Source organism: Ornithorhynchus anatinus, chromosome 18 (assembly GCF_004115215.2).
Source record: "Ornithorhynchus anatinus isolate Pmale09 chromosome 18, mOrnAna1.pri.v4, whole genome shotgun sequence".
Classification (NCBI taxonomy): domain Eukaryota; kingdom Metazoa; phylum Chordata; class Mammalia; order Monotremata; family Ornithorhynchidae; genus Ornithorhynchus; species Ornithorhynchus anatinus.
Window position 1 is genome coordinate 11,607,354 of NC_041745.1, and position 22,268 is coordinate 11,629,621.

Below are 22,268 nucleotides of genomic sequence, written 5' to 3' on the forward strand. Positions count from 1 at the left end.
TCCACTACGCTTCTCTACGTAGGCTGTGAGAAGCCCGTCAAACGGCAGGGACTGTCTCTATCTGTTGCCGACTTGTTCATCCCAAGCGCTTAGTACAGTGCTCTGCACATAGTAAGCGCTCAATAAATACTATTGAATGAATGAATGAATGATGTGTCCAATCTGATTTTCTTGTATCTAACCTCAGTGCTACACAGTAAGCACTGAACAAGTACCACCAGGGGAAGCAGTGGAAAGAACCTGGGCTTCGTAGTCAGAGGTCATGGGTTCGACTCCCTGCTCTGCCACTTGTCAGCTGTGTGACTGTGGGCAAGTCACTTCACTTCTCTAATAATGTTAATAATGTTGGTATTTGTTAAGCGCTTCCTATGTGCCGAGCACTGTTCTAAGCGCTGGGGTAGACACAGGGGAATCAGGTTGTCCCACGTGGGGCACACAGTCTTCATCCCCATTTTACAGATGAGGGAACTGAGGCACCAAGAAGTGACTTGCCCACAGTCACACAGCTGACCAGTGGCCTAGCCGGGATTCGAACCCATGACCTCTGCCTCCAGAGCCCGTGCTCTTTCCACTGAGCCACGCTGCTTCTCTGCGCCTCGGTGACCGAATCCGTAAAATGGGGATTAACTGTGAGCCTCACAGGGGACAACCTGATTATTCTGTATCTAGCCCAGCGCTTAGAACAGTGCTCTGCACATAGTAAGCGCTTAACAAATACCAACATTAAGCGCTTAGTACAGTGCTTTGCACACAGTAGGCGCTCAATAAATCCGACTGAATGAATGAACCATCACCTTCCTGACTGGGTGCGGCTGCCTCCATTAGGACTTGACTTGATAAACACTGCCACCTGCTGGCCAGACAGTGGGGACATGGCCTGTGTCCAATTTGATTATCTCTGTTCCACCCCAGTGTTTAGCACAGTGCCTCGCACACTATTAACTAATGCGGACGGTTAAGTGAGAGAGTGGATTTGGGCTTCAGGAAATTGGCTAATTGAGTTTGCGGTTTGGGACCCATCACTCAGACAGTCACAATTTAGGCAGCAAAACACAGGGGAGGGGGAGAGTGAGCGCCAGTTTGAACAAATAAGTAATAATAATTGTGGTATTTTTTAAGAGCTTACTACACACCGAACCTCAGGGTAGATGCAAGATAACCAGGTCAGACACAATCCCTGTCCTACATGGGATTAGACTGTAAACCCGTCAAAGGGCAGGGACTGTTGCCGATTTGTACATTCCAAGCGCTTAGTACAGTGCTCTGCACATAGTAAGCGCTCAATAAATACTATTGAATGAATAAAAGAAATTATAATAATTATGGTATTTGCTAAGTGCTTCAGGCACTGTACTAAGCGCTGTGGTGGATACAGGCAAATCGGGTTGGACACAATCCCTGTCCCACATGGAACTCACAGTCTTAACCCCCATTTTACAGATGAGATAACTGAGGCACAGGGAAGGGAAGGGACTTGCCCAAAGCCACACAGCAGATGAGTGGAGGAGCCAAGACCTTCCGACTCCCAGGCCCGTGAGCTATCCCCTACGCCATGCTGCTTCCCGGCAAGGGAGAACAGAAATTGTATCGCCATTTTACAAATGAAGGAACTGCGGCCCAGAGAAGTGAAGCGACTTGCCCAAGGCCACACAGCAGGCGGTGGCAGAGCTGGGATTAGAACCCAGGTCTTCTGACTCCCGGGTCTGGTTTCCTTCCACTAGGCCATGCTGCATCTTGCAGTATTCCCTGGTTAATCTCTTCCCTTCTTGTGTCCCGGTTTCTGCCTTTCAGACTAAAAAAGGACTTAAAGAACAAGTGAAATAAATGGGAGTCGACGCAAAAAAACAGCATGGGGAATTGTAACCATTCCGAAGAGCGCAATCAACATTTATTAGTCATAGTGACTGCAAAGGAATATCCAGTAAAAGCATGTGTACACGGCACGATTCAGGCACGATTCAGAAGATAAAACTGGCAAATTCCTTTACGAGGAGCACAGCACCTATACAAATATAATCATGACTTAAATTGGATAAAGTCGTTTCCAAGGAGATGCTCTATTTGACAACTTGCTTTCAAGCCTAGCTCCGAATTGGGTGGTTGAAAAGGTTAAAAAATACACCGAATGAAAGCTTGATGGTTTCAGACTTCTAAGTAGCAGCACTGTTTATCAAAACATTCTGCTGTGCATTTTATCGAAACATGATGCAAACTGATGAAAATTTTTTCCCCAGTCTTTCTTTTAGTTACAGGAACCCAGGACATATTTTCAGAGTCCCTGAGAGGTGTCTTGCCATTATCCCTCTCCCTCATCCCCAAAATACAAAAGAACCTTAATTCTCAGACCGAGGGTAAAAACAGCGATGGAACACATTGCCCCCCAAACTGAATTTAATCCTGACCATCCTAATCGACCAGATTTCCAACTATCCGCTCAGAGGGGTCACTTGGAAGCAAAAACTGAGGTTCGAATCCAAGTCCAATTCTACAAGAACACCGAGCCTATTCAAGCCTATTCCTTTGGGAACTCTGGCTTCTTGGAACTGAAGCAGGTTTGAGGCAAGTGATCTAGAAAATAGATTAAACCACAATTACTCGCATAATCGCCCCAGTCTGGTTATTGAAGTGAAACTAAAAATCTTTTTTGTACTGCAGAGCTGTAAACACTGATAGCTGTGTTCATAAGAGGAGAGGGGGTGGGATGTGCGAACACAAGGCAAGAGGAAGGGGAATTAATTTATTAACACTGCCAAGGACCAGGGGAAGAGAAGGGAGTGTCGTATGTAACCGTTGGGAGAGAGTGTAAGAGAAGCAAGAGCTATGGTCTTAAATAGCTCGTCTTCTTCCTTTCCCTTTCCTTTTTTGCCTCCTCCCCTTATTGCTAGACTTATTTCTTATATGACTCACACAACTGATCCACTCATATTTAATACTCACTGTGGGCAGGGAACATATCTACCAACTCTGTAGTTTTGTACTTTGCCAAGCACTGTGCTCTGCACACAGTAAGTGCTAAATACCACTGATGGACCATAACCAAATTTGTGGGCCAATTATAATAAATACAGTAACTGGGGGGAAGGGTAGGGGGAGGGAGGGGAATTGGGTCTGTCTGCTATGATCTCAAAGACAGAATTCAAGATTAAACGAAACATCACTTCACGATGCTTAATTGTACAGATCAGCAGCTAGCAGTAGCAGTGATTTCTCTTTTCCTGAAATCAAGGCAAAATATGCTTCCGAACCTGGGAGTTTTGAAAGACCGAGTGTTATGTTTGAAGCAAATCATCACAACTGGATATTTAAAATGGGCTATTGGGTGGAAGAACGTGTAAGTCTCATAAGGTGAGCTATGGAAAATAAGGTGTAATAGCTCAATTTACTTTACAATTCATACAAAATAATTATACATTTTCAGGTGCAATAGCTCAGTTTACAATTAGTACAAAATAAATATACGTTTTCTGGCCCACTTAAAAGCATATTGCACATTAAAGCCAATGTAGCTTTAGGAAGAAAATACAGAATGAAAAATTTTAGCTTTTAACTGGAAAGAATGATTTTGCTGATTTGATATCCTCACTCTTGCTAAACTCATAAATATTTGAAAGCCAGGAGCACAGTACCTGAGAAACAATCTTTAAACACGTGTTAGGCATTAAACAAGTGTAGAAATCTACACTTGCATCTCAAGAAAACTGTATAAAAATAGGAAATGGCACAGAACATCTTCTGAAGGAATCTCTAAACTGTCACAATATTCCCTGAATGTATAAAGGATGTGTGTCTTGTTTATCTACCCCATAAGAAACGGATGTGGAAGAGAATTCCCAAAGGTCAGATTTCTGGATAACACACACTTTGCTGGGGAGTGAAGTTGCAGGAGATGATGGGTCTCCTTGAAAGAGCAGTGTGGCCTAGTGGAAAGAGCCCGGGCCTGGGAGTCAGAGGACCTGGGTTCTAATCCCAGTTCTGCCACCTGCTTGCTGTGTGACCTTACGCAAATTACTTTGCTTCTCTTAGTTTCCTCATCTGGGAAATGGAGATTAAGATTGTGAGCTCCATTTGGGACAGGGACTGTGTCCAACCTTGTATCTACCCCAGCGCTTAGCACAGTGCCCGGCCCATAGTAAGCGCTTAAAGACCGCAAATATTATTACTAGAGCAGCATTCCATGGATGAACGCCCTCAGGTTATCCTTCAATCCCAAATTCTGGAATGCCTACTTTGTCAGGACAGGCTGGCTCATTCTCATTACCGTCTCCTGTCCATTTTTCTGGCCAATTGAGAACTTTCCTCTATACCCTGTCTCTCCATACCAACAGAAGAGGGTCCAGGACTGAAAAACTCAAATGGGGTAAAAGTGAATTAGAACCAAATTCCTGCCCTATTTCTGTCACAGTCATTTCAACCTAGAAATTCATCCAAACCACAATATAAACTGTTACTGCATTGAGCTTGTGCCCAAACACAAACCTTTCCTTCAAATATTAAAAATAAAACATCCCACAATTGTCCCTTTGGGGGATTTACAAAAAAACACCCTCAAGATGACAGGGTGCCAAACATTTTAGGAGAAAATAACTCTTTAACATGGATCAATGAGGGAATCACAGCAAGGTCTAGAGGATAAAGCCCGGACTCGAGAACCAGAGGATCTGGGTTCTAATCTCGGCTTTACTATTTGCCTGCTGTGTGACCTTGGGCAAGTCACTTTGCTCCTTTGTCTCCTCAATGGCAAAATGGGGATTCAATACCTGTTCCCCCTCCTACTTAGAAGGGGAGCCCCAGAGGGACAGGGACTGTGTTGGGCTTGATTCACCTGTATCTACCCCGGCGCTTAGAACAGGGCTTCATACATAGTAAGCACTTAACATATACTAAAAAAAAGCCTTCAATTTCTAGGCTGAGGGCCCATAATGTCCCTCAAGGGATTATTGAATTCCTCCCCGTCCCCCTCCCGGACACACACATACACTCACCGAAATACATCCTAGAAGGGACTAGACCATAAACTAACCTGGATGCGTTTCTTCAAACACCCTAAGGAAGGGGATTCCACAATTTCTCTTGGCAACTGAATACGACCCTTTAACAACCTTCACGGAGAGAGAGTTTCTTCAATTGCCTTAATTCAAATCCCACAGTGGAAGCTTTCCAAAACCCCCAGCTGAATGGCAAAAAGAAACAAAATTAAATAATTTGGTTTCGTTGCTATGGGCCTGGGCAGCGTGAAACCTCCCTGATTCAGTGACCTGAAGAATAACCCATAGAAACGGTCTGTTGACAGAGAATGATGCACTGAGATATTTAAATACCAAATTCTGACCCACATCTAGACTGTAATCTTGTTGTGGGCAGGGACCACGTCTAACCAACTCCCTTACACCGGATTCTCCCAAGTGTTTAGGAGAGTGCTCTGCACACCATAAGCACTCAGTAAATACGATTGATCGGGGAGGTTTGTGTTCTAATCCTGGCTCTGCGACTTGTCTGCTGTGTGATCTTGACCTAGTCCCTCTGCTTCTCTGGGCCTCGGTTACCTCATCCGTAAATATGGGGATTAAGACTGTGAGCCCCACATGGGACAGGGACTGTGTCCAACCGGATTTGCTTGTGTCCACCCCAGCGCTTAGTACAGTGCCTGGCACACAGTACTTGCTTAACAAATACCTATATTACCACAATTATCGACACCCTGCCTATGTTCCAAAAGGCTGTCAGTGTGATACGACGAGCAGAAATACCCACTGCCATCATGCCTCCTGTCCTAGCTTCAAGCAGAAAATCTGCTTTCTCGGGTCAGGGCAGATTCCAGATTCGTTCAGAATCCTGAGCTGGTACAGCTAAGACGCCAGCAGCTGGAAGCATTCCTCTGATGGCAAAAACTGCCTTGCTTTGTTCACCCGTGAAACCAGATTGAAAGGCCAAGCTCAATTAAATAATCCTTTAGAATGTAAAATCACTGTGGGCAGGGAATGCATCTGTTCTATGTACTCTCCCAAGTGCTTGTTACAGTGTCCTGCACACAGCAAGTGCTCAATAAATGTGATTGACTGACTGATTCTAGACTGTAAACTCATCTTGGGCAGGGCACATTGTTGCACTGTACTCTCCCAAGTGCTCAGTACACTGCTCTGTACCCAATAAGAGCTCAATAAATACCACAGATGATTTGGCAGACTAGGACATTCAGAAAAATGCTGGCTTCGACCAGCCCGATTTTGGATCTGCTGGATTTTGGAAAGTGATTGAGTGCTCACTCCAGTGTTCCCTACACGGTAAACGCTCAAGAAATGGCAATGAGCAATCGATTTTGGGCAAGAAGATTGGAATCCCCAAATGTCCCCGAGGGGCATTTTCTCCTGATTGTCAACGAGGGCATCACTTTTGGGGAGGACACCCCCGCTTGTGGTTTGCGACACACCCCTCTTCTACCCTCCGGTGGAAGGAACGCAGACAGACTGGCAAAGGGCCAGGGCAGTAGTCCTAGCTCCCTGGCTCTTCGAACATAATCCTGCTCCCGTCCCCGGGTCCGGGCGACTATCTCAGAGCAGAGAAGTCCCCCGTGTAGAGCTTCGCTGCCTCGGTGGGGCGGTGCCACCGGGCACCGGTGCCCTTCAAGCATTGGATGAGGCGCTGCAGAGCGGGTCCCCGTTCTGAGAATCGTCCGTCTTGCTGCCGCCGGGCGCCTCGTCGGCGCCGTCCGTGGACGGCTCCTCTGCCGGGGCGCCGGGCCTCGGCTCGCGGCGAGACCGACGGAGACACCGGAAGCCCCCCAGGAGGCCGTCCAAAATGGAGGAGGAGAACAGCTTCTTGCAGGGATGGCAGAACTGGTAGAAGCCCAGCATGAAGAGGATGGCCAAGCAGTAGGCCACCAGCAACTGCACTATCAACATAGGGGCACAGACGTACATGTAGATGTCCGTCCGGAAGATGTACCACATGAGGAGGAGGAAAGCGTTCTCGACGAACCTCAGCAGGTAATAGACCGCCATGACGTGCCAGTTCTGGGATTTGTTGATCAAGTCCGGGTCGTTGATCTTCAGCTGCACGGCCGACCAGCAGAACATGTTGATGCCCGCGTACAGGAAGGTGAGCAAGAAGAGGACGACGCTGGTGCCCACCCGGCTCATGGCCTTCTCGACGTTCTCGGGGAACGGGGAGCGGCTGTGCCAGTAGAGGATCCAGGGGTAAAAGAAGAAGCCGAAGAAGTTGAGGAGCACCACGGGCAGGATCCAGATCTGGAGGACGGAACTGTAGAGGACCAAGACCACCACCCGGGTGGCGATCTCAAAGCCCCGCCAGAAGAAGATGCATATGTAGGCGGCGGGCTTGACGGTGATGTCGTAGTCGTCGTACTTGATCTTGATGGCCAGGATGTTGCAGCGGAGCGCTCCGTAGACGATGGACAGGAGGCAGATGGACATGAAGATGCCTGGAGAGAGACGAAACCAGCAACTCCTTCAAGATCTACGTTGGAAGCGCCTTCACGCGAGAAAGGAGCGTGGCCTAATGGAAAGAGCCCGGGCCTGGGACTCGGTGGACATGGGTTCTAACCCTGGCTCCGCTGCTTGTCTGCTGAGAGAACCTGGGCAAGTCACTTAACTCCTCTGGAACTCAGTTACCTCATCTGGAAAAGGGGGGTTAAAACCATGAGCTCCTTGTGGGAAGCGGACCGTATTCAAAATGATTACCTTGCATCTACCCCACTGCTCACAACAGTGCTTGGCATATAGTAAGATTTTAACATATGCTACAATTATTATTGAGAGAAGCATGGCATAGTGGATACAGCATGGATCTGGGAGTCAGAAGGTCATGGATTCTATTTCCGGTTCTGCCAATAGTCTGCTATGTGACTTTGGTAAAGTCACTTCACTTCCCTGTGCCTCAGTTACCTCATCTCTAAAATGGGGATTGAGACAGAGCTCGCCCGTGGGACGAGGACTGTGTCCAACCCAATTCACTTGTATCCACTTCAGTGCTTAGTACAGTGCTTGGCACATAGTAAGCACTTAAATACCACAGTTATTATTATTAATTCTGCTATGCTGTACTCTCCCAAGCACCCAGAATGCTCGGCACCCAGTAAGTGCTTGATAAATTCATTCATTCAATCGTATGTATTAATCACTTACTGAGTACAGAGCACTGTACTAAGAACTTGGGGGAGCACAATCCAACAATAAACAGACACACTCTCTGCCCTCGACGAGCTTACAGTCTAGAAGGGACAAACACTATTGATTAGTTGAAGACCTTCACCTACTGGTACCACAGTCCATTTTTGAAAAAATGGTATTTGTTAAGCACTTACTTTGTGCCAATGACTGTACTAAGCACTGGGGCGGATATAAGCAAATCAAGTTGGACACAGTCCCTGTCCCACGTGGGGCTCACAGTCTCAATCCCCATTTTACAGGTGAGGGAACTGAGGCCCAGAGAAGTGAAGTCACTGGCCCAAGGTCAGACAGCAGACAAGTGGCAGAGCCGGGATTAGAACCCATTACCTTCTGTCTCGCGGGCCCATTTTCTTACCACTGCGCTGTGCCTGCTCTTGGCCTTTGCTTCATTTGAAAACTCATCTCTCTCTCTCTTTTATGCTTCCTCTCTCTTCAGTTCTCCCCCTCCTCCCGGTCTCCTTATCCTCAGCTGCTAGCTTTGGCATTCATCCCTGCAGCGTGGCGAAACAGCATCGACAGCTGAAGGATCAGAGAATAAGAATGTCGCGACTAAGAATGACAAGGCTCAGGAGCTTCACTTCTCTGGGCCTCATTTCCCTCATCTGTAAAATGGGGATTAAGACCGTGAACCCCGTGTAGGACAGAGATCGTGTCCAACTTGATAGCTTGTATCTACCCAGCACTTGTCACATAGTGAGCGCTTAAAAAATACTATTAAAAGAACCCTCTTTCCTGAGCATACTGGAAGGACAGAACTTTATCTTTGCCAGAACGACACCAGCCTTATCCCTCGGTTGATGGAAAAATAATTAACAGTAAATGCTCAGGGGACGAGCTTTACTACTATAATTTTCCACCTGATGAATCACCCCTCATTTGGAAAATTCTAACAGACACAATTTTATATCCCTTGTGAAGTGTGGTGCCTTGGTACAGTGATGTAAGCCTTAATGGGTCCTTAATAAACATTTCATGCTGAAGGGAGGCTTAATAAATGTTTATTGTAGTGAATCAAGCCATTGCTTGTATTTACTGGGCTCTTACTATGTGCAGAGCACCTTACTAAGCGCTTGGGAGAGTATGGGAAGCAGCGTGGCTCAGTGGAAAGAGCCTGGGCTTCGGAGTCAGAGGTCATGGGTTCGACTCCTGGCTCTGCCACTTGTCAGCCGTGTGACTGTAGGCAAGTCACTTAACTTCTCTGTGCCTCAGTTACCTTGTCTGTAAAATGGGGATTAACTGTGAGCCTCACGTGGGAAAACCTGATTACCCTGTATCTTCCCCAGCGCTTAGAACAGTGCTCTGCACATAGTAAGCGCTGAACAAATACCAACATTATTATTATGATACAAGATAATTAGCAGATACGCTCCCTTCATTCTAGACAATGAAGAATCCGTCTAGCTGTCTGTCTCCCCACTTGTAGACTGTGAGCCCATTGTTCGGTAGAGATTGTCTCCATTTGTTGCTGAACTGTACTTTCTAAGTGCTTAATACAGTGCTCTGCATGCAGTAAGAGCTCAATAAATACAACTGAATGAATGAATGATATGCTAACCTCCAGTATCAGAGTTGGACCCTGCCTTCCACTTGTTACAGTTACTGATTTTGTTTCTAATGCCCATAAATGATCCATGGTGGAAAGAGCACAGGTCTGGGTGTCAGAGGTCCTGGGTTCTACTCCCAGATCTGCCACTTGCATGTCGGGTGACCTTGGGCATGGGACAAGTCACTTACTTTCTCTGGGCCTCAGTTCCCTCATCTGCAAAATGGAAATTCTATACCTGATTCTCCCTCTGACTCAGACTATGAGCCCCATGTGGAACCTGATTATTTTGTATCTACCCCAGTGCTTAGAACAGTGCTTGACCCCCAGTAAGCGTTTAACAGATTTAATTATTCCCTCTAGAAGGAACACGTCTACCAACTCTGTTTTACTGTATTCTCCCAAGCGCTTAGTAAACTGCTCTGCAGCCAGTAAGCACTCAGTAAATACCATCGAATGACTGACTGATTGATCCAGAACTTAATTATTCAATGATGCCCTAAAATTCTCAATGACTGTTAGAACGGGGATTTGCATATGGGGGCACTCAAAAACCAGAACAACCCTGAATGTTTGGATTAACCAGGGATAGGAATCAATCAATGGTATTTATTGAGCACTTATGATGTGCACTGTACTGAGCGCTTGGGAGCAATGAATATAACAGAATTAACAGACATGTTCCCAGCCCAAAATGAGCTTACAGCCTAGAGGGGGAGACAGACATTAATATGAATAAATAAGTAGTTTATCAATGACCCAAAGAGACAAAAATCAAGACAGCCTGGAGAGATAAGTATAACTGGATTCTAGAATAAGGAAATGGTTTATTTACTGTACAATTCACTAAGAAATGAAATAAAGGCTTCTGTTTCTGAATTTTGTTAAATATGATCAGGACTATCTATGGAAGGAACAAGATGATTTAGTACCACAATTTTGGAGGACGGTTTTCTCTGAAGCTAAAAACCCTGACTGCCTTATGCCTTATCAGGTTTCCCTTAAATTCCCATTTTTCTGGCCCCCGATGGCTAGGGAATTAGGTTTTTGGATCAGATCCTCCAGGGAGCTAAGCCATACTTTCCTGCAAAGGAGCATACTGCATTGCCTAGAGTGGACAGATGGTAGATCCAGGAAGAATAGTCTAAATTTGCAAGCCTAATGGGATTAGAGAAATCATCCCAGCCTTTGAAAGCTCCTCAGTAGATTATAAATCCCCCATGGCCGGGAATCAGTGCTTTAATAATAGTAATAACCATTCTACTAGGCCATGCTCTCCCTCCTCCTCCTCTTCCTCCCTCTTTCCCTGTCTTGCTCTCTCCCCCGTTTAGACCTTGAGCCCGTTGTTGGACAATCTATCTCTGTTTCCCAACTGTACACTCCAAGAGCTTTGTACAGTGCTCTGCACATAGTAAGCACTCAATACAATTGAATGAATGAATAATAATTGTGGCATTTGTTAAGCACTTACTATGTGCTTGATACCATACTAAGCACTGGGCTGAATACAAGCAAATCGGGTTGGACGCAATCCCTGTCCCACACGGGGCTCACAGTCCCAATCCCCATTTTACAGATGACGTAACTGAGGCACAGAGAAGTTAAGTGACTTACCCACAGTCACACAGCAGACAAGTTACAGAGCCGGGATCAGAACCCATAACCTTCTGACTCCCAGGCCCGTGCTCTCTCCACTATGCCATGCTGCTTCCCTCTACCACTGAGCTACATCCCCGACACTCTCCCAAGCGCTTACTATAGTGCTCTGCACACAGTAAGCGCTCAAAAAATACGACTGAATAAATGAAGGAATAAAATCTTGAGGCAATCACCCCCTCACCCTTTCACGTTCAGACCGACTCTGAAATCATACTTACTTCTCCCGATCGTGACTTCCTGTTGCAGGACACTTATGTATAACTGGAGGGTCAGCTGAGGGGCTGAGCCGAGGAAGGCTTGGATTACCGAGGCCCGGCTGAAAGCAGACCTGTGGGTGCACAACTTTCCCTCTGCCTGGCCCACTTCTCTTTCAATCTCTTCCGAGTAGCCATTTTTCGGGATCTGCCTCTTCCGGGTGATGCTGACATAAGGCTCCTCAACTTCGCCTTCGTGGAAGTAAATGCAAAAAACATCTACGCACCTGGAGAAAAAAAAATATAAACGTTGTTAGCGACTGGCAGGTTTCAGAGGAGTCAGTGGGGGCTTATATTTTCTCAGCCATGTGGATTATATTCATTCAATAGTATTTATTGAGCGCTTACTATGTGCAGAGCACTTACTAAGCACTTGGAATGAACAATTCGGCAACGGATAGAGACAATCCCTGCCCATTGAGGGGCTTACAGTTTCCATCTGATGTGTGACCTTGGGCAAGTCATTTCACTTCTCTAGGCCTCAGTTCCCTCATCTGTAAAGTGGGGATTGAGATTGTGAGCCCCACATGGGGCAGGACTGAGTCCAACATGATTTGCTTGTATCCACCCCAGCGCTTAGTACAGTGCCTGGCACATAGTAAGTACTTAACAAATGCCTTAATTATTATTATTGTACTTGCTAAATGCTTACACTACTCCAAGCACTGTACTAAGCACTGGGGTAGATATAAGATTAGAAGCCAGGTTTTCTTCCACCCCCTCTAGACTGTAAGCTCGTTGTGGGCAGGGAACACATCTACCAACTCTCCTGTACTCTGCACACAGTAAGTGTTCAATAAATACCACCGACTGACTGATCCCGGGCTCTTCCCACTAGATCGCACGGCTTCCCCTACTCCCAAACTTCTTTTCTTTCTCCTTTGCTCACTACCTTCTCTCACTCTGGTCTCCTTTCGTTGGGTTCTACCCTGGTGATTTCTGGTCACCTTTCCAGCTGGAGAAACAAAACCTACTTCTCTCCGGGTGAAGTCCTTAACCTTTTATGTTTCCGGGATTCATTTGACAGCCAGTAACCTAACACACCTGTTCAAACAGCTGAATAGTTGTTTGGAGACCTTTGCTATACATACAAACAGTAACTTTCATTTAGAGAAATTGGCCTCAGATGTAGCCTACAGATTTGTCTTTAGAGACATTACCACAGTGACTGGCCTTAATTTCTGATGCTGGAAAGATTGATGTGCATTTAAATTTCTGGAATCCCTTGATATTGATTTATTCATTCAATCATATTACTTGAGCACTAACTCCGTGCAAAGCATTGTACTAAGCTCTTTGGAGAGTAAAATCTAATAAGCTCCAGACAAAATAAGGTTTTCATACCGTATCTGATCCATCCTACCATGGACGTTCTGAATTTTGGTCCTCTCGGCTCCAAATGAAATCAGGCTGCAATGGCCCACTCCCTTCAGTCAATCAATCAATCAATTGTATTTATTGAGCATTTACTACTACTACTACTAATAATGATGGTATTTGTTAAGTGTTTACTATGTGCCAAGCACTGTTCTAAGCACTGGGGTGGATACAAGGTTTTAGGTTGTCTCATGTGGGGCTCACAGTTTCAATCCCCATTTTACAGATGAGGTAACAGACACAGAGAAGTTAAGTGACTTCCCCAAAGTCACACAGCAGACGAGTAGCGGAGCTGGGATTAGAACCCAAGACCCCTGACCCCCAAGCCCATGCTCTTTCCACTAAGCCATGCTGCTTTGCTGTGTGCAGAAGACTGTACTAACTGCTTGGGAGAGTATAATGTAACAGTTGCAGATGGAGGTGGGGCGTTCTGGGAGAGATGTGTCCATGGAGTCGCTATGGGTCGGAGATGACTTGACAGCATAAGACAAGACAAAACACATACACTTCCCCCAACAAGGAGCTTACAGTTTAGAGGAGGAGCTTATAGTCTCACTTTTAATCAATCAATGGCATTTATTGAACACTTACTGTGTGCAGAGCCCTGTACTAAGTGCTTGGGAGAGTACAATTCAACAAGAGTAGACATGTTCCCTAAAACAAGGAGCTCAGAGTCTAGATCTATCACTCAATCATATTATTGAGTGCTTACTGTGTGCAGAGAATTGTTCTAAGTGCTTGGGGGGAGTACAACACATCCAGACACGTTCCTTGCCCACAACAAGCTCACAGTCTAAAACGGGACTCACAGTCTTGAAGGGGGGACTGTGTAAATGTAAATACATACAGACTTTATGTAAATAAATTATGGATTTGTCCTCAAGTGCTGTGGAGTTGAGCTTGGGGTGAATATCAAGTGGTCAAAGGGTATACATCCAAGCGCACAGGTGCGGCAGAAGAGAAAGGGAGTCGGGAAAAGAGGACTTAATCAGGGAAGCCCTCTTGGAGATGTGACTCTATAAAGCTTTGAAGGTGGGGAGAGTGATGGTCTGGCAAATATAGAAGGGGAAGGAGATCCAGGCCAGAGGGAGGATGTGGGAAAGGGGTCAGTGCTGAGATAGACGAGATCGGGGCACAGTGGGTAAGCTGGCACTGGAGGAGTGGAGTGTGAGGGTTGGGCTGGATTAGGAGATCACTGAAGTGAGGTAAGAGGAGGACGATCTGATTGAGTGCCCCAGAGTCCACGCTGAAGAGTTTCTGTTTTAATATTCACGGCACCTTGTTGGGCTAAAGTGGACAAAGATCTCGTTGGGGCCATTGAGATGCCTGAGAACTGCTGGATATCAAGAAGAGTGGGGCCGCATTCCTGAAGGTGTCAGGAGGAAGAAGTAGGGAAGACCATCAAAGACACACAGTCTCTTTGAGTCTCTCTAGAACAACCAGTGTGATAAAAGAGGGGCTGAAAACTCCAAAGCCGCCAGGGCCTCAGGAAGCTGAAGACTTGACCAAGAAGCACTAACTAGACATGGAACTTGTCTAGAATAATAAAAATAAGAAGAAATGTGGCATTTGTTATACCCAGAGACTTCCAGACTTCCAATGTACTCATGTACATTGTACGTGAACATGTACTTATGTACTCATTCCTTTTTTAAAAATATATATATTTTTAATAATAATATATACAATAATATAAAAATATATATTTATATATTGGTTAAGTGCTTACTATATGCCAGACACTGTATTTAATGCAGTGGAAGATACAAGATAATCACATTGGACACAGTCCCTGTCCCACATGGAGCTCACAGTCTTAATACCCATCTACGCCCATATCTTTAAAGTCTGATGCTTCACCTCGTCTGTATTTTATTTTAGTGTTAATTCTACTAGATTTAAAGCTCCTTTGGGGCAGGGATCACATCTACCCAATTCTGATGTTTTGTATTCTCCCAAGCACTCAGTACAGTGCTTGGTTCGGAGTGAGTGCTCAGTGAATATTCCCGTTTGAACTCCGTGTGTTTCAGTCAAGATCAATAAATTAAATGAGTGTTTTCCTAGGCAGAGGATTTCATGTTAAGCATTTCCTGGTGGCAGTTGAACTTCTGCTGAGGTACAAAGGGCTGATGGCTATGGAAATTCCCTGCCACTTGGGCATATATGCTATCTGGCGGGTACTGTTCTCATCGATTTCAATGCACGGTGAGTTTCTCACCCCGTCAGATCATTCCTGATGCCACATAATCATTTTGGGCCAGTGGGAGCTCACTGTGGACAGGGAAGGTGTCTACCAACTCCACTGTACTGTACTCTTCCAAGCGCTTAGTACAGTGCTCTGCACACGGTAAGCGCTCAATAAATACGACTGAATGAATCTGTTCTCCCTCCCCTTAGATTGTGAGCCTCATATGGGACACGGCCTGTTTCTGACCCGACCATCTTGTATTTACCACAGAGTGAGTGCTTAACAAATACCACACCTAATGAGGGTGAGGGTTATTTATTATTGCTGGGAAGGAACCATATCTGAATTGATTTCTCTCCCAGCTGTCGGTACAATGGGTGGCACTTTGAAAACAATATATGATATCTGTTAATGTGCCAGGTACTGTACTAGTGCTGGGGTAAATACAAGCTAATCAGGTTGGACACAGCCCATGTCCCAATTTATAGATGAGGTAACTGAGGCACAGAGGCTCCCAGGTCAGTGCCCTTTCTACTAGGCCAGGCTGCTTCTCTTCTTGAGCACTTGATCAATGTCACGATAATGGAATTTGTTAAGCACTTATTGGGAGCCAGGCACTGTACTAGCCGCTGGGGTAAATACAAGGCAATCAAGTTGGACATAGTCAATGTCCCGTACGGGGCTCACCGTCTTAAATCCCCATTTTACATATGAGGGAACTGAGGCCCGGAGAAGTGAAGTGACTTGCCCAAGGTCATGCAGCTGACAAGCGACGGAGCCAGGATTAGAATTCGGAGGATTTGACAGTCAACCAGTGCTCTTTCCACCAGGCCAGGGTGCTTCTCTTCATAAGGGATTGTCTCTATTGCTGAACTGTACTTTCCAAGAGCTTAGTACAATGCTCTGCACACAGTAAGCGCTCAATAAATTCACTCATTCAATCGTATTTATTGAGCACTTACTGTGTGCGGAGCACTGTACTAAGCGTTTGGGAAGTACGATTCGGCAACGGATAGAGACAATCCCTACCCAACAACGGGCTCATGGTCTAGAAGGGGGAGACAGACCACAAAACAAAACAAGGAGACAGGCATCACTACCATCAAAATAAATAGAGCCATAGATAAATGCACATCATTCATAAAATAAATAGATCGATAAATATGTTCGAATATATCCAAGTGCTGTTGGGAGGGGAAGGGGTTACAGCAGAGGGAGGGAGTAGGGGCGATGGGGAGGGGAGGAGGAGCAGAGGGAAAGGGAGGGCTCAGTCTGGAATAAATACGACTGGATGAGTGAATAATAATGCTTACTATGTGCAGAGCACTGTTCTAAGCGCTGGGGTAGATACAGGGTCATCAGGTTGTCCCACGTGGGGCTCACAGTCTTCATCCCCATTTTACAGATGAGGTAACTGAGGCACAGAGAGGTTAAGTGACTTGCCCACAGTCACACAGCTGACAAGTGGCAGAGCTGGGATTCGAACCCATGACTTCTGATTCCCAAGCCCGGGCTCTTTCCGCTGAGCCACGACTCGATCAACGTCACTAGTAAGATCAGGGCTCTGATTCATTAATGCTTGGCTCTAACTCTTGAAGTCAACCTCACACACCCAGTATAGGTGTGGATTCTGCAGACGAGCCAGAACTGTCAGGGCTTTGCCCGAGTCAAACGTTCAAACAGACCTTTTATCAGAAGTCAGTCAGCCGATCGTATTTATTGAGCACTGTATTTAATGAGCATTGCAGAGCACTGAACTGACACCATACAGACATTCCCTGCCCACAGTGAGCTTACGGTCTAGAGGGGAAGAGAGACGTTAAAATAAATACATAAATTACAGATGGGGACATAATTGCTCCGAGGCTGGGGGGATGAAAGAAGGAAGGAAATCAGGGACACGCTGAAGGGAGAGGGAGAAGAAGGAAGGAGGGCTTAGTCTGGGAAGGCCTCTTGGAGGAGATGGGCCTTCGATAAGGCTTTGAAAGTGGGAGAGAGTCATCTGTCAGAAGTGAGGAGGGTGGGCTTTGCAGGTCAGAGGCAGGACGTGGGTGAGAGGTCGGCGGCGAGATAGACGAGTTGGACGTGCAGTGAGAAGTTTAGTATTAGAGGAGTGAAGTGTGTGGGCTGGGTTGTAGCAGGAGAGTAGCGAAGTGATGTGGGACGGGGCAAGGTGATCGACTGCTTTAAAGGGCACGGTCTAAACCATCGCCAACGCTGGAAGTGGTAACTTTAACCACAAACCGAAGGATACAATTTGCGGTGTGATATGAAAGGGAGTCTTGGACACACACACTGCGTGGCCTAGAGGAAAGAGCACAGCACAGAGAATCAAAAGACCTGGGTGCTAATCCCTGCTTCCCCACTTGCTGGCTGTATGACTCTGGGCAAGTCCCTTGACTTCCTTGTACTTCAGCTTCTTCATCCGTAAAATGGGAATTAAACAGAGGCTTCTTTCCCCCTTAGAGTGTGAACCTCCACGTGGGGCTGGGACTGTCTGATCTGATTTACCTCAGTGCTTGGCACATCGTATTCGCTTAACGAATATCACAGTATCACCATGGCAATATCACCTTGGCAGTCTGCTCACACATGGAGTGATTCACACCTACTGCCATCATCTTTAATGTAAAAGCCAACAAATTCACGGTTTCCACTGAGCCCCTGACCCCTCTAGACTGTAAGCTCATGATGTGTCTTATGTATTGTTGTGTTGTACTCTTCCAAACGGTTAGTGCAATGCTCCGCCCGCAGTAGGCACTCAATAAATACGATTGATTAACGGATTAGAGCTTTGGCCTCAACAGAATCGCCTTTAACTCTGGTGTCACTGCACTGGCTTCCTTGGTGTTCCTGGAAACAATTACAGATAATTTAAAAAAAGGCAGGTTTTTCAGGTTTCATTTCCTTTTCTGCTAGGAGGGCCTCAGCTATAGGGCCTTGCCTAGGTGAGAGGTTGACTCCAAATTCCTGCCTAATGAGGTAAAGAAGGGCAACTTGTTTTCGTGCAAATAGGAAGGTAGGACCTGCTTTGACTCTTTTTTCTTCCCATCCGCCCTCTCCCTTCAACTGTCAATCAGCCAATCTATTAATAGTATTTATTGAGGGCTTACTATGCGCAGAGCACTGTATTAAGCACTTGGGAGAGGTCAATATAGTTGGTTGACACGATCCCTGCCTTCAACTTTCACTGAGAAGCAGCATGATTTAGTGAGTAGACCACGGGTCTGGGAGTCAGAAGGTCATGGGTTCTAATCCTGACTCCACCACTTGTGACCTTGGGCAAGTCACTTTGCTTCTCTGCACCTCAGTTACCTCATCCACGAAATGGCGATCGAAACTGTATGTCCAAAGTGGGACGGGGACTGTGTCCAACCCGATTTACTTGTATCTACCCCAGCGCCTAGTACAGTGCCTGGAACATAGTAAGCGCTTAACAAATACCATAATTATCATTAGACTGTGAGCTTTTTATGGGCAGGGAATGTGACTGCCAACTCTTTTGTATTGCAGTCAATCAATCAATTGTACTGACTGTGTGCTAACTGTGTGCAAGGCACTGTGCTCCGGGCTTGGGACAACAAATACCACAACAAGCAAACAAATAACAGAGTTGGTAGACACATTCCCTAAGCTCTTGGGAGAACAAATACCACAAAAAAACAGTACAACAGAGTTGGCAGACAGGAGTTTACGGTCTAGATGGGGAGATGGACATTAATATAAATAAATTTTGGGATATGAACATAGGTGCTATGGGGCTGAAGGAGGGGTGAATAAAGGGAGCAGATCAGGGCGAGAAAGGGAGTGGGAAAAGAGGAAATGAGGACTTAATCCCTCAAGCACTTAGTAAATGCTCTGCACACAGTAAGTGCTCAATAAATAGGATTGTTCGACTGACCACTTATAGACACCCTATTATGACAGTGAGAAGCAACATGGCCTAGTGGAATCAATAAATGAAATGTATTATTGATATAGTACAGTGCTTGGCACATAATAAGTGCTTAGCACATACCATAATAATTATTACTGAGGATTTAAGGAGCCTGGGCTTAGAGGAACCGGGTTCTAATCCTGTTTCTGCTTCTTGTCTTTTGTGTACCCTTGGCAAGTCACTTTACTTCTCTTTGCCTCAGTTTCTCCATCTGCGTAATAGGGGTTTGAAACCTGTTCTCCCTCTCTGTTAGAGCCCATATGCTGTCTCAGTGCTTGCAACATAGTCAGCCCTTCACAAATATTCTGATTTTTTTAAAAAATGGTATCTGTTAAGCACTTATATGCACCACGCATTGGTATTATGTGCTGCGACAGATATGAGCCTCTCAGGTTGGACAAGGTCCCTTTCCCACATGGGACTCACAGTCTGAATCCCCATTTTACAGATGAGGAAACTGAGGCCCAGAGAAATGAAGTGACTTGCCCAAGGGTCACACAGCAGACACGTGATGGAACCAGGATTAGAACCCAGGTTGTCTGACTCCAGGGCCGTGCTCTATCCACTAGGCCAAGCTACTTCTCAAATAAGACAAGCCCCTCTGTCCCTGTCTTTAAAATTAAATGGTATTTGTTAAGCACCTACTATGTGCCAGGCCCTGAACTGAGCACTGGGGTAGATACAAGTCCATCAAATGGGACACAGTCCCTGTCCCACAGGGGGTTCACAATCTTGATCCTCATTTTACAGATGAGGTAACTGAGGCACCAAGTAGTGAAGAGACTTGCCCAAGATCACACAGTAGACAGATGGAGGAGCCAGCATTAAAACCCAGGTCTTTCTGACTCCCAGGCCCATGGTCTAACCACCAAGCCATGCTATTTCCCATTTATTCATTTCTTCATTTATTTATCTCATTTTGAATGCTCACTCTGTGCAAAGTGCAGGGGGAGGTACAAGATTGTCTCTTTGTCTCCCCCGATTAGACTGGAAACCCGTCAGTGGGCAGGGATTGTCTCTATCTTGTACATTCCAAGCTCTTAGTACAGTGCTCTGCACATAGTAAGCGCTCAATAAATACTATTGAATGAATGAATGAATGATCAGACACAGTCTCTGTCACTTGAATGGGACGCTTCACTTCTCTATGTCTCAGTTACCTCATTGGTAAGGTGGGGATTGAAACTGTAAAACCTCATGTGAGACAGGGAGTGTATCCAACCCGATTTGCTTTTATCCACCCCAGGGCTTAGTACGGTGCCTGGTAGATAGTAAGTGCTTAACAAATACCACGATTATCATTATTATCATTAGTACATGACAACTATTACTATTACTAAACAATCCAGGCTCCATAGTAAGGAGGAAAATGGAAGAGCAAAAAGTACCAAAGAGTAGCACCTGTTCCTTCTCTGCTGATGAACGCTGAACCCCGAACCCCACAAACCCCTGAAGATCTTTACTGGCAAAATGAAAGTAAAAGCTGCCAGACAGAAATCTGCTACTCCACTACAAGGCTCGGAGGGATAAAGAGCACGGGCTTTGGAGTCAGGGCTCATGAGTTCGAATCCCAGCTCTGCCACTTGTCAGCTGTGTGACTGTGGGCAAGTCACTTAACTTCTCTGTGCCTCAGTTCCCTCATCTGTAAAATGGGGATGAAGACTGTGAGCCCCACGTGGGACAACCTGATTCCCCTGTGTCTACCCCAGCGCTTAGAACTGTGCTCGGCACATAGTAAGCGCTTAACAAATACCAACATTATTATTATAAAGAGATAAGCAGAAAGTCTAATGAGAAGGCCGGCCCATGTGTTAGGAAATTGTCAGACTCCATGGCAACCATGGGACATCATATTTCAGATCAAACCAAAATCTACCAAACCCATCACAGGAGTCTTGAGGACTTCTGTCCGGGCTACCTCTGGTGCTATTCAATTGCAAATGGCCAAAAAGAATTTCAAACCACAAAGTCTTAGAGTCTTGGAGCGTGCTACCGGCACCGAAGCAACGCTCAGAGTTATTTACCACTGTGAGGTAAATAAAAAAAGCATGCACCGACTCTGTGTATGGGAACCAGCTCTTTGTGACAATTACTTGAGAAGCAGTGTAAAACAGTGGGAAGAGCTGGGTTCTAATTCTGGTTCCCTCCTTTGCCTGCTGGGTGATCTTGGGCAAGTCACTTAACTTCTCTGTTCTTTGGCTAGAAAATGGAGATTACATGTCTGTTCTCCCACCCTCTTAGATTGTGAGCCTCGTGTGGTACAGCCGATTATATCCAGCATTTAGTACAGTAAGTAAATGCTTAAAAAATCCCCCTCCTTCTTAAACAACCACAATAGAGTTCCCTTAAAAAAAGGTCACTATTTTTGCCCTTCCAATTATGGGGACATTTAAGGACCCTACTAAATCATTTCCTCTTAGATCTCCTTAAACATAACTCCACGTACAGCTATGGATCTTCCCCCCCCCCCCCCCACCCCAAAGATATTTATTGAGCACCAAGTGCTAGGGAGAATACAGTAAATCAGAGTTGGTTGGTAGCCATGTTCCCTGCCCACAGTGAGCTTAAAGTCTATGGGGTAGACAGACATTGAGATAAATTCATATTTTAAAATAAAGATCTTTAAGTATCAACTCTGCGAATGAAAAGGGCAAAGGCTCCTTTCATCCCCCAAAGAAATATTTTTGACTTAATTTTGCATTTAATTGGGTCAATTTACCTTGCGATGGGTTTGTCTAGTCAAAACCTCTTGCAACGCAAGGTAAAAATCCAAACCATCCAAAATATTATAGAATATAATAGAATGATATTTACTGAGTGCTTACCTTGTGCAGAACACTGTACTAAGTGCCTGAGAGAGTATGATATAACAATATACAGACACATTCCCTGCCTCTAATGAGCTTCATCTGTATGTCTAATTCTCACCTCTTTATTCTTTCCCAGTGAGAAACACACAATAAGTGCCGAATAAATACTATTACTACTTCTAGCAATAAGTATTACTTAATAGATCTCATTATGAACTTTTCTTATCCTGCTTAGAGGAAATCATTTTGATCTATGTTGTTAAGAGATAAAATCAACGTTAAAATAGAATCACACTGACAGTAAGATGGATGGC

The 22,268-nt window shown here is 45.5% G+C and overlaps 1 protein-coding gene across 2 annotated transcripts in view; it reads right to left on the minus strand.

The window, feature by feature from the left end:
• Positions 1 to 6,098: 6,098 nt before the first annotated feature.
• The window catches only part of XK (X-linked Kx blood group), a 30,141-nt gene continuing 13,971 nt past the window's right edge, over positions 6,099 to 22,268 (minus strand). For both annotated transcript variants that reach the window (XM_029046678.2, XM_001514100.4), the window contains exons 2-3: positions 11,607 to 11,869; positions 6,099 to 7,438 (exon numbers count right to left, since the gene is read on the minus strand). In XM_029046678.2, coding sequence (XP_028902511.1) covers positions 6,621 to 7,438; positions 11,607 to 11,869 — 1,081 coding nt within the window. In that variant the 3' untranslated portion in view covers positions 6,099 to 6,620. The remainder of the gene's footprint in view (positions 7,439 to 11,606; positions 11,870 to 22,268) is intronic.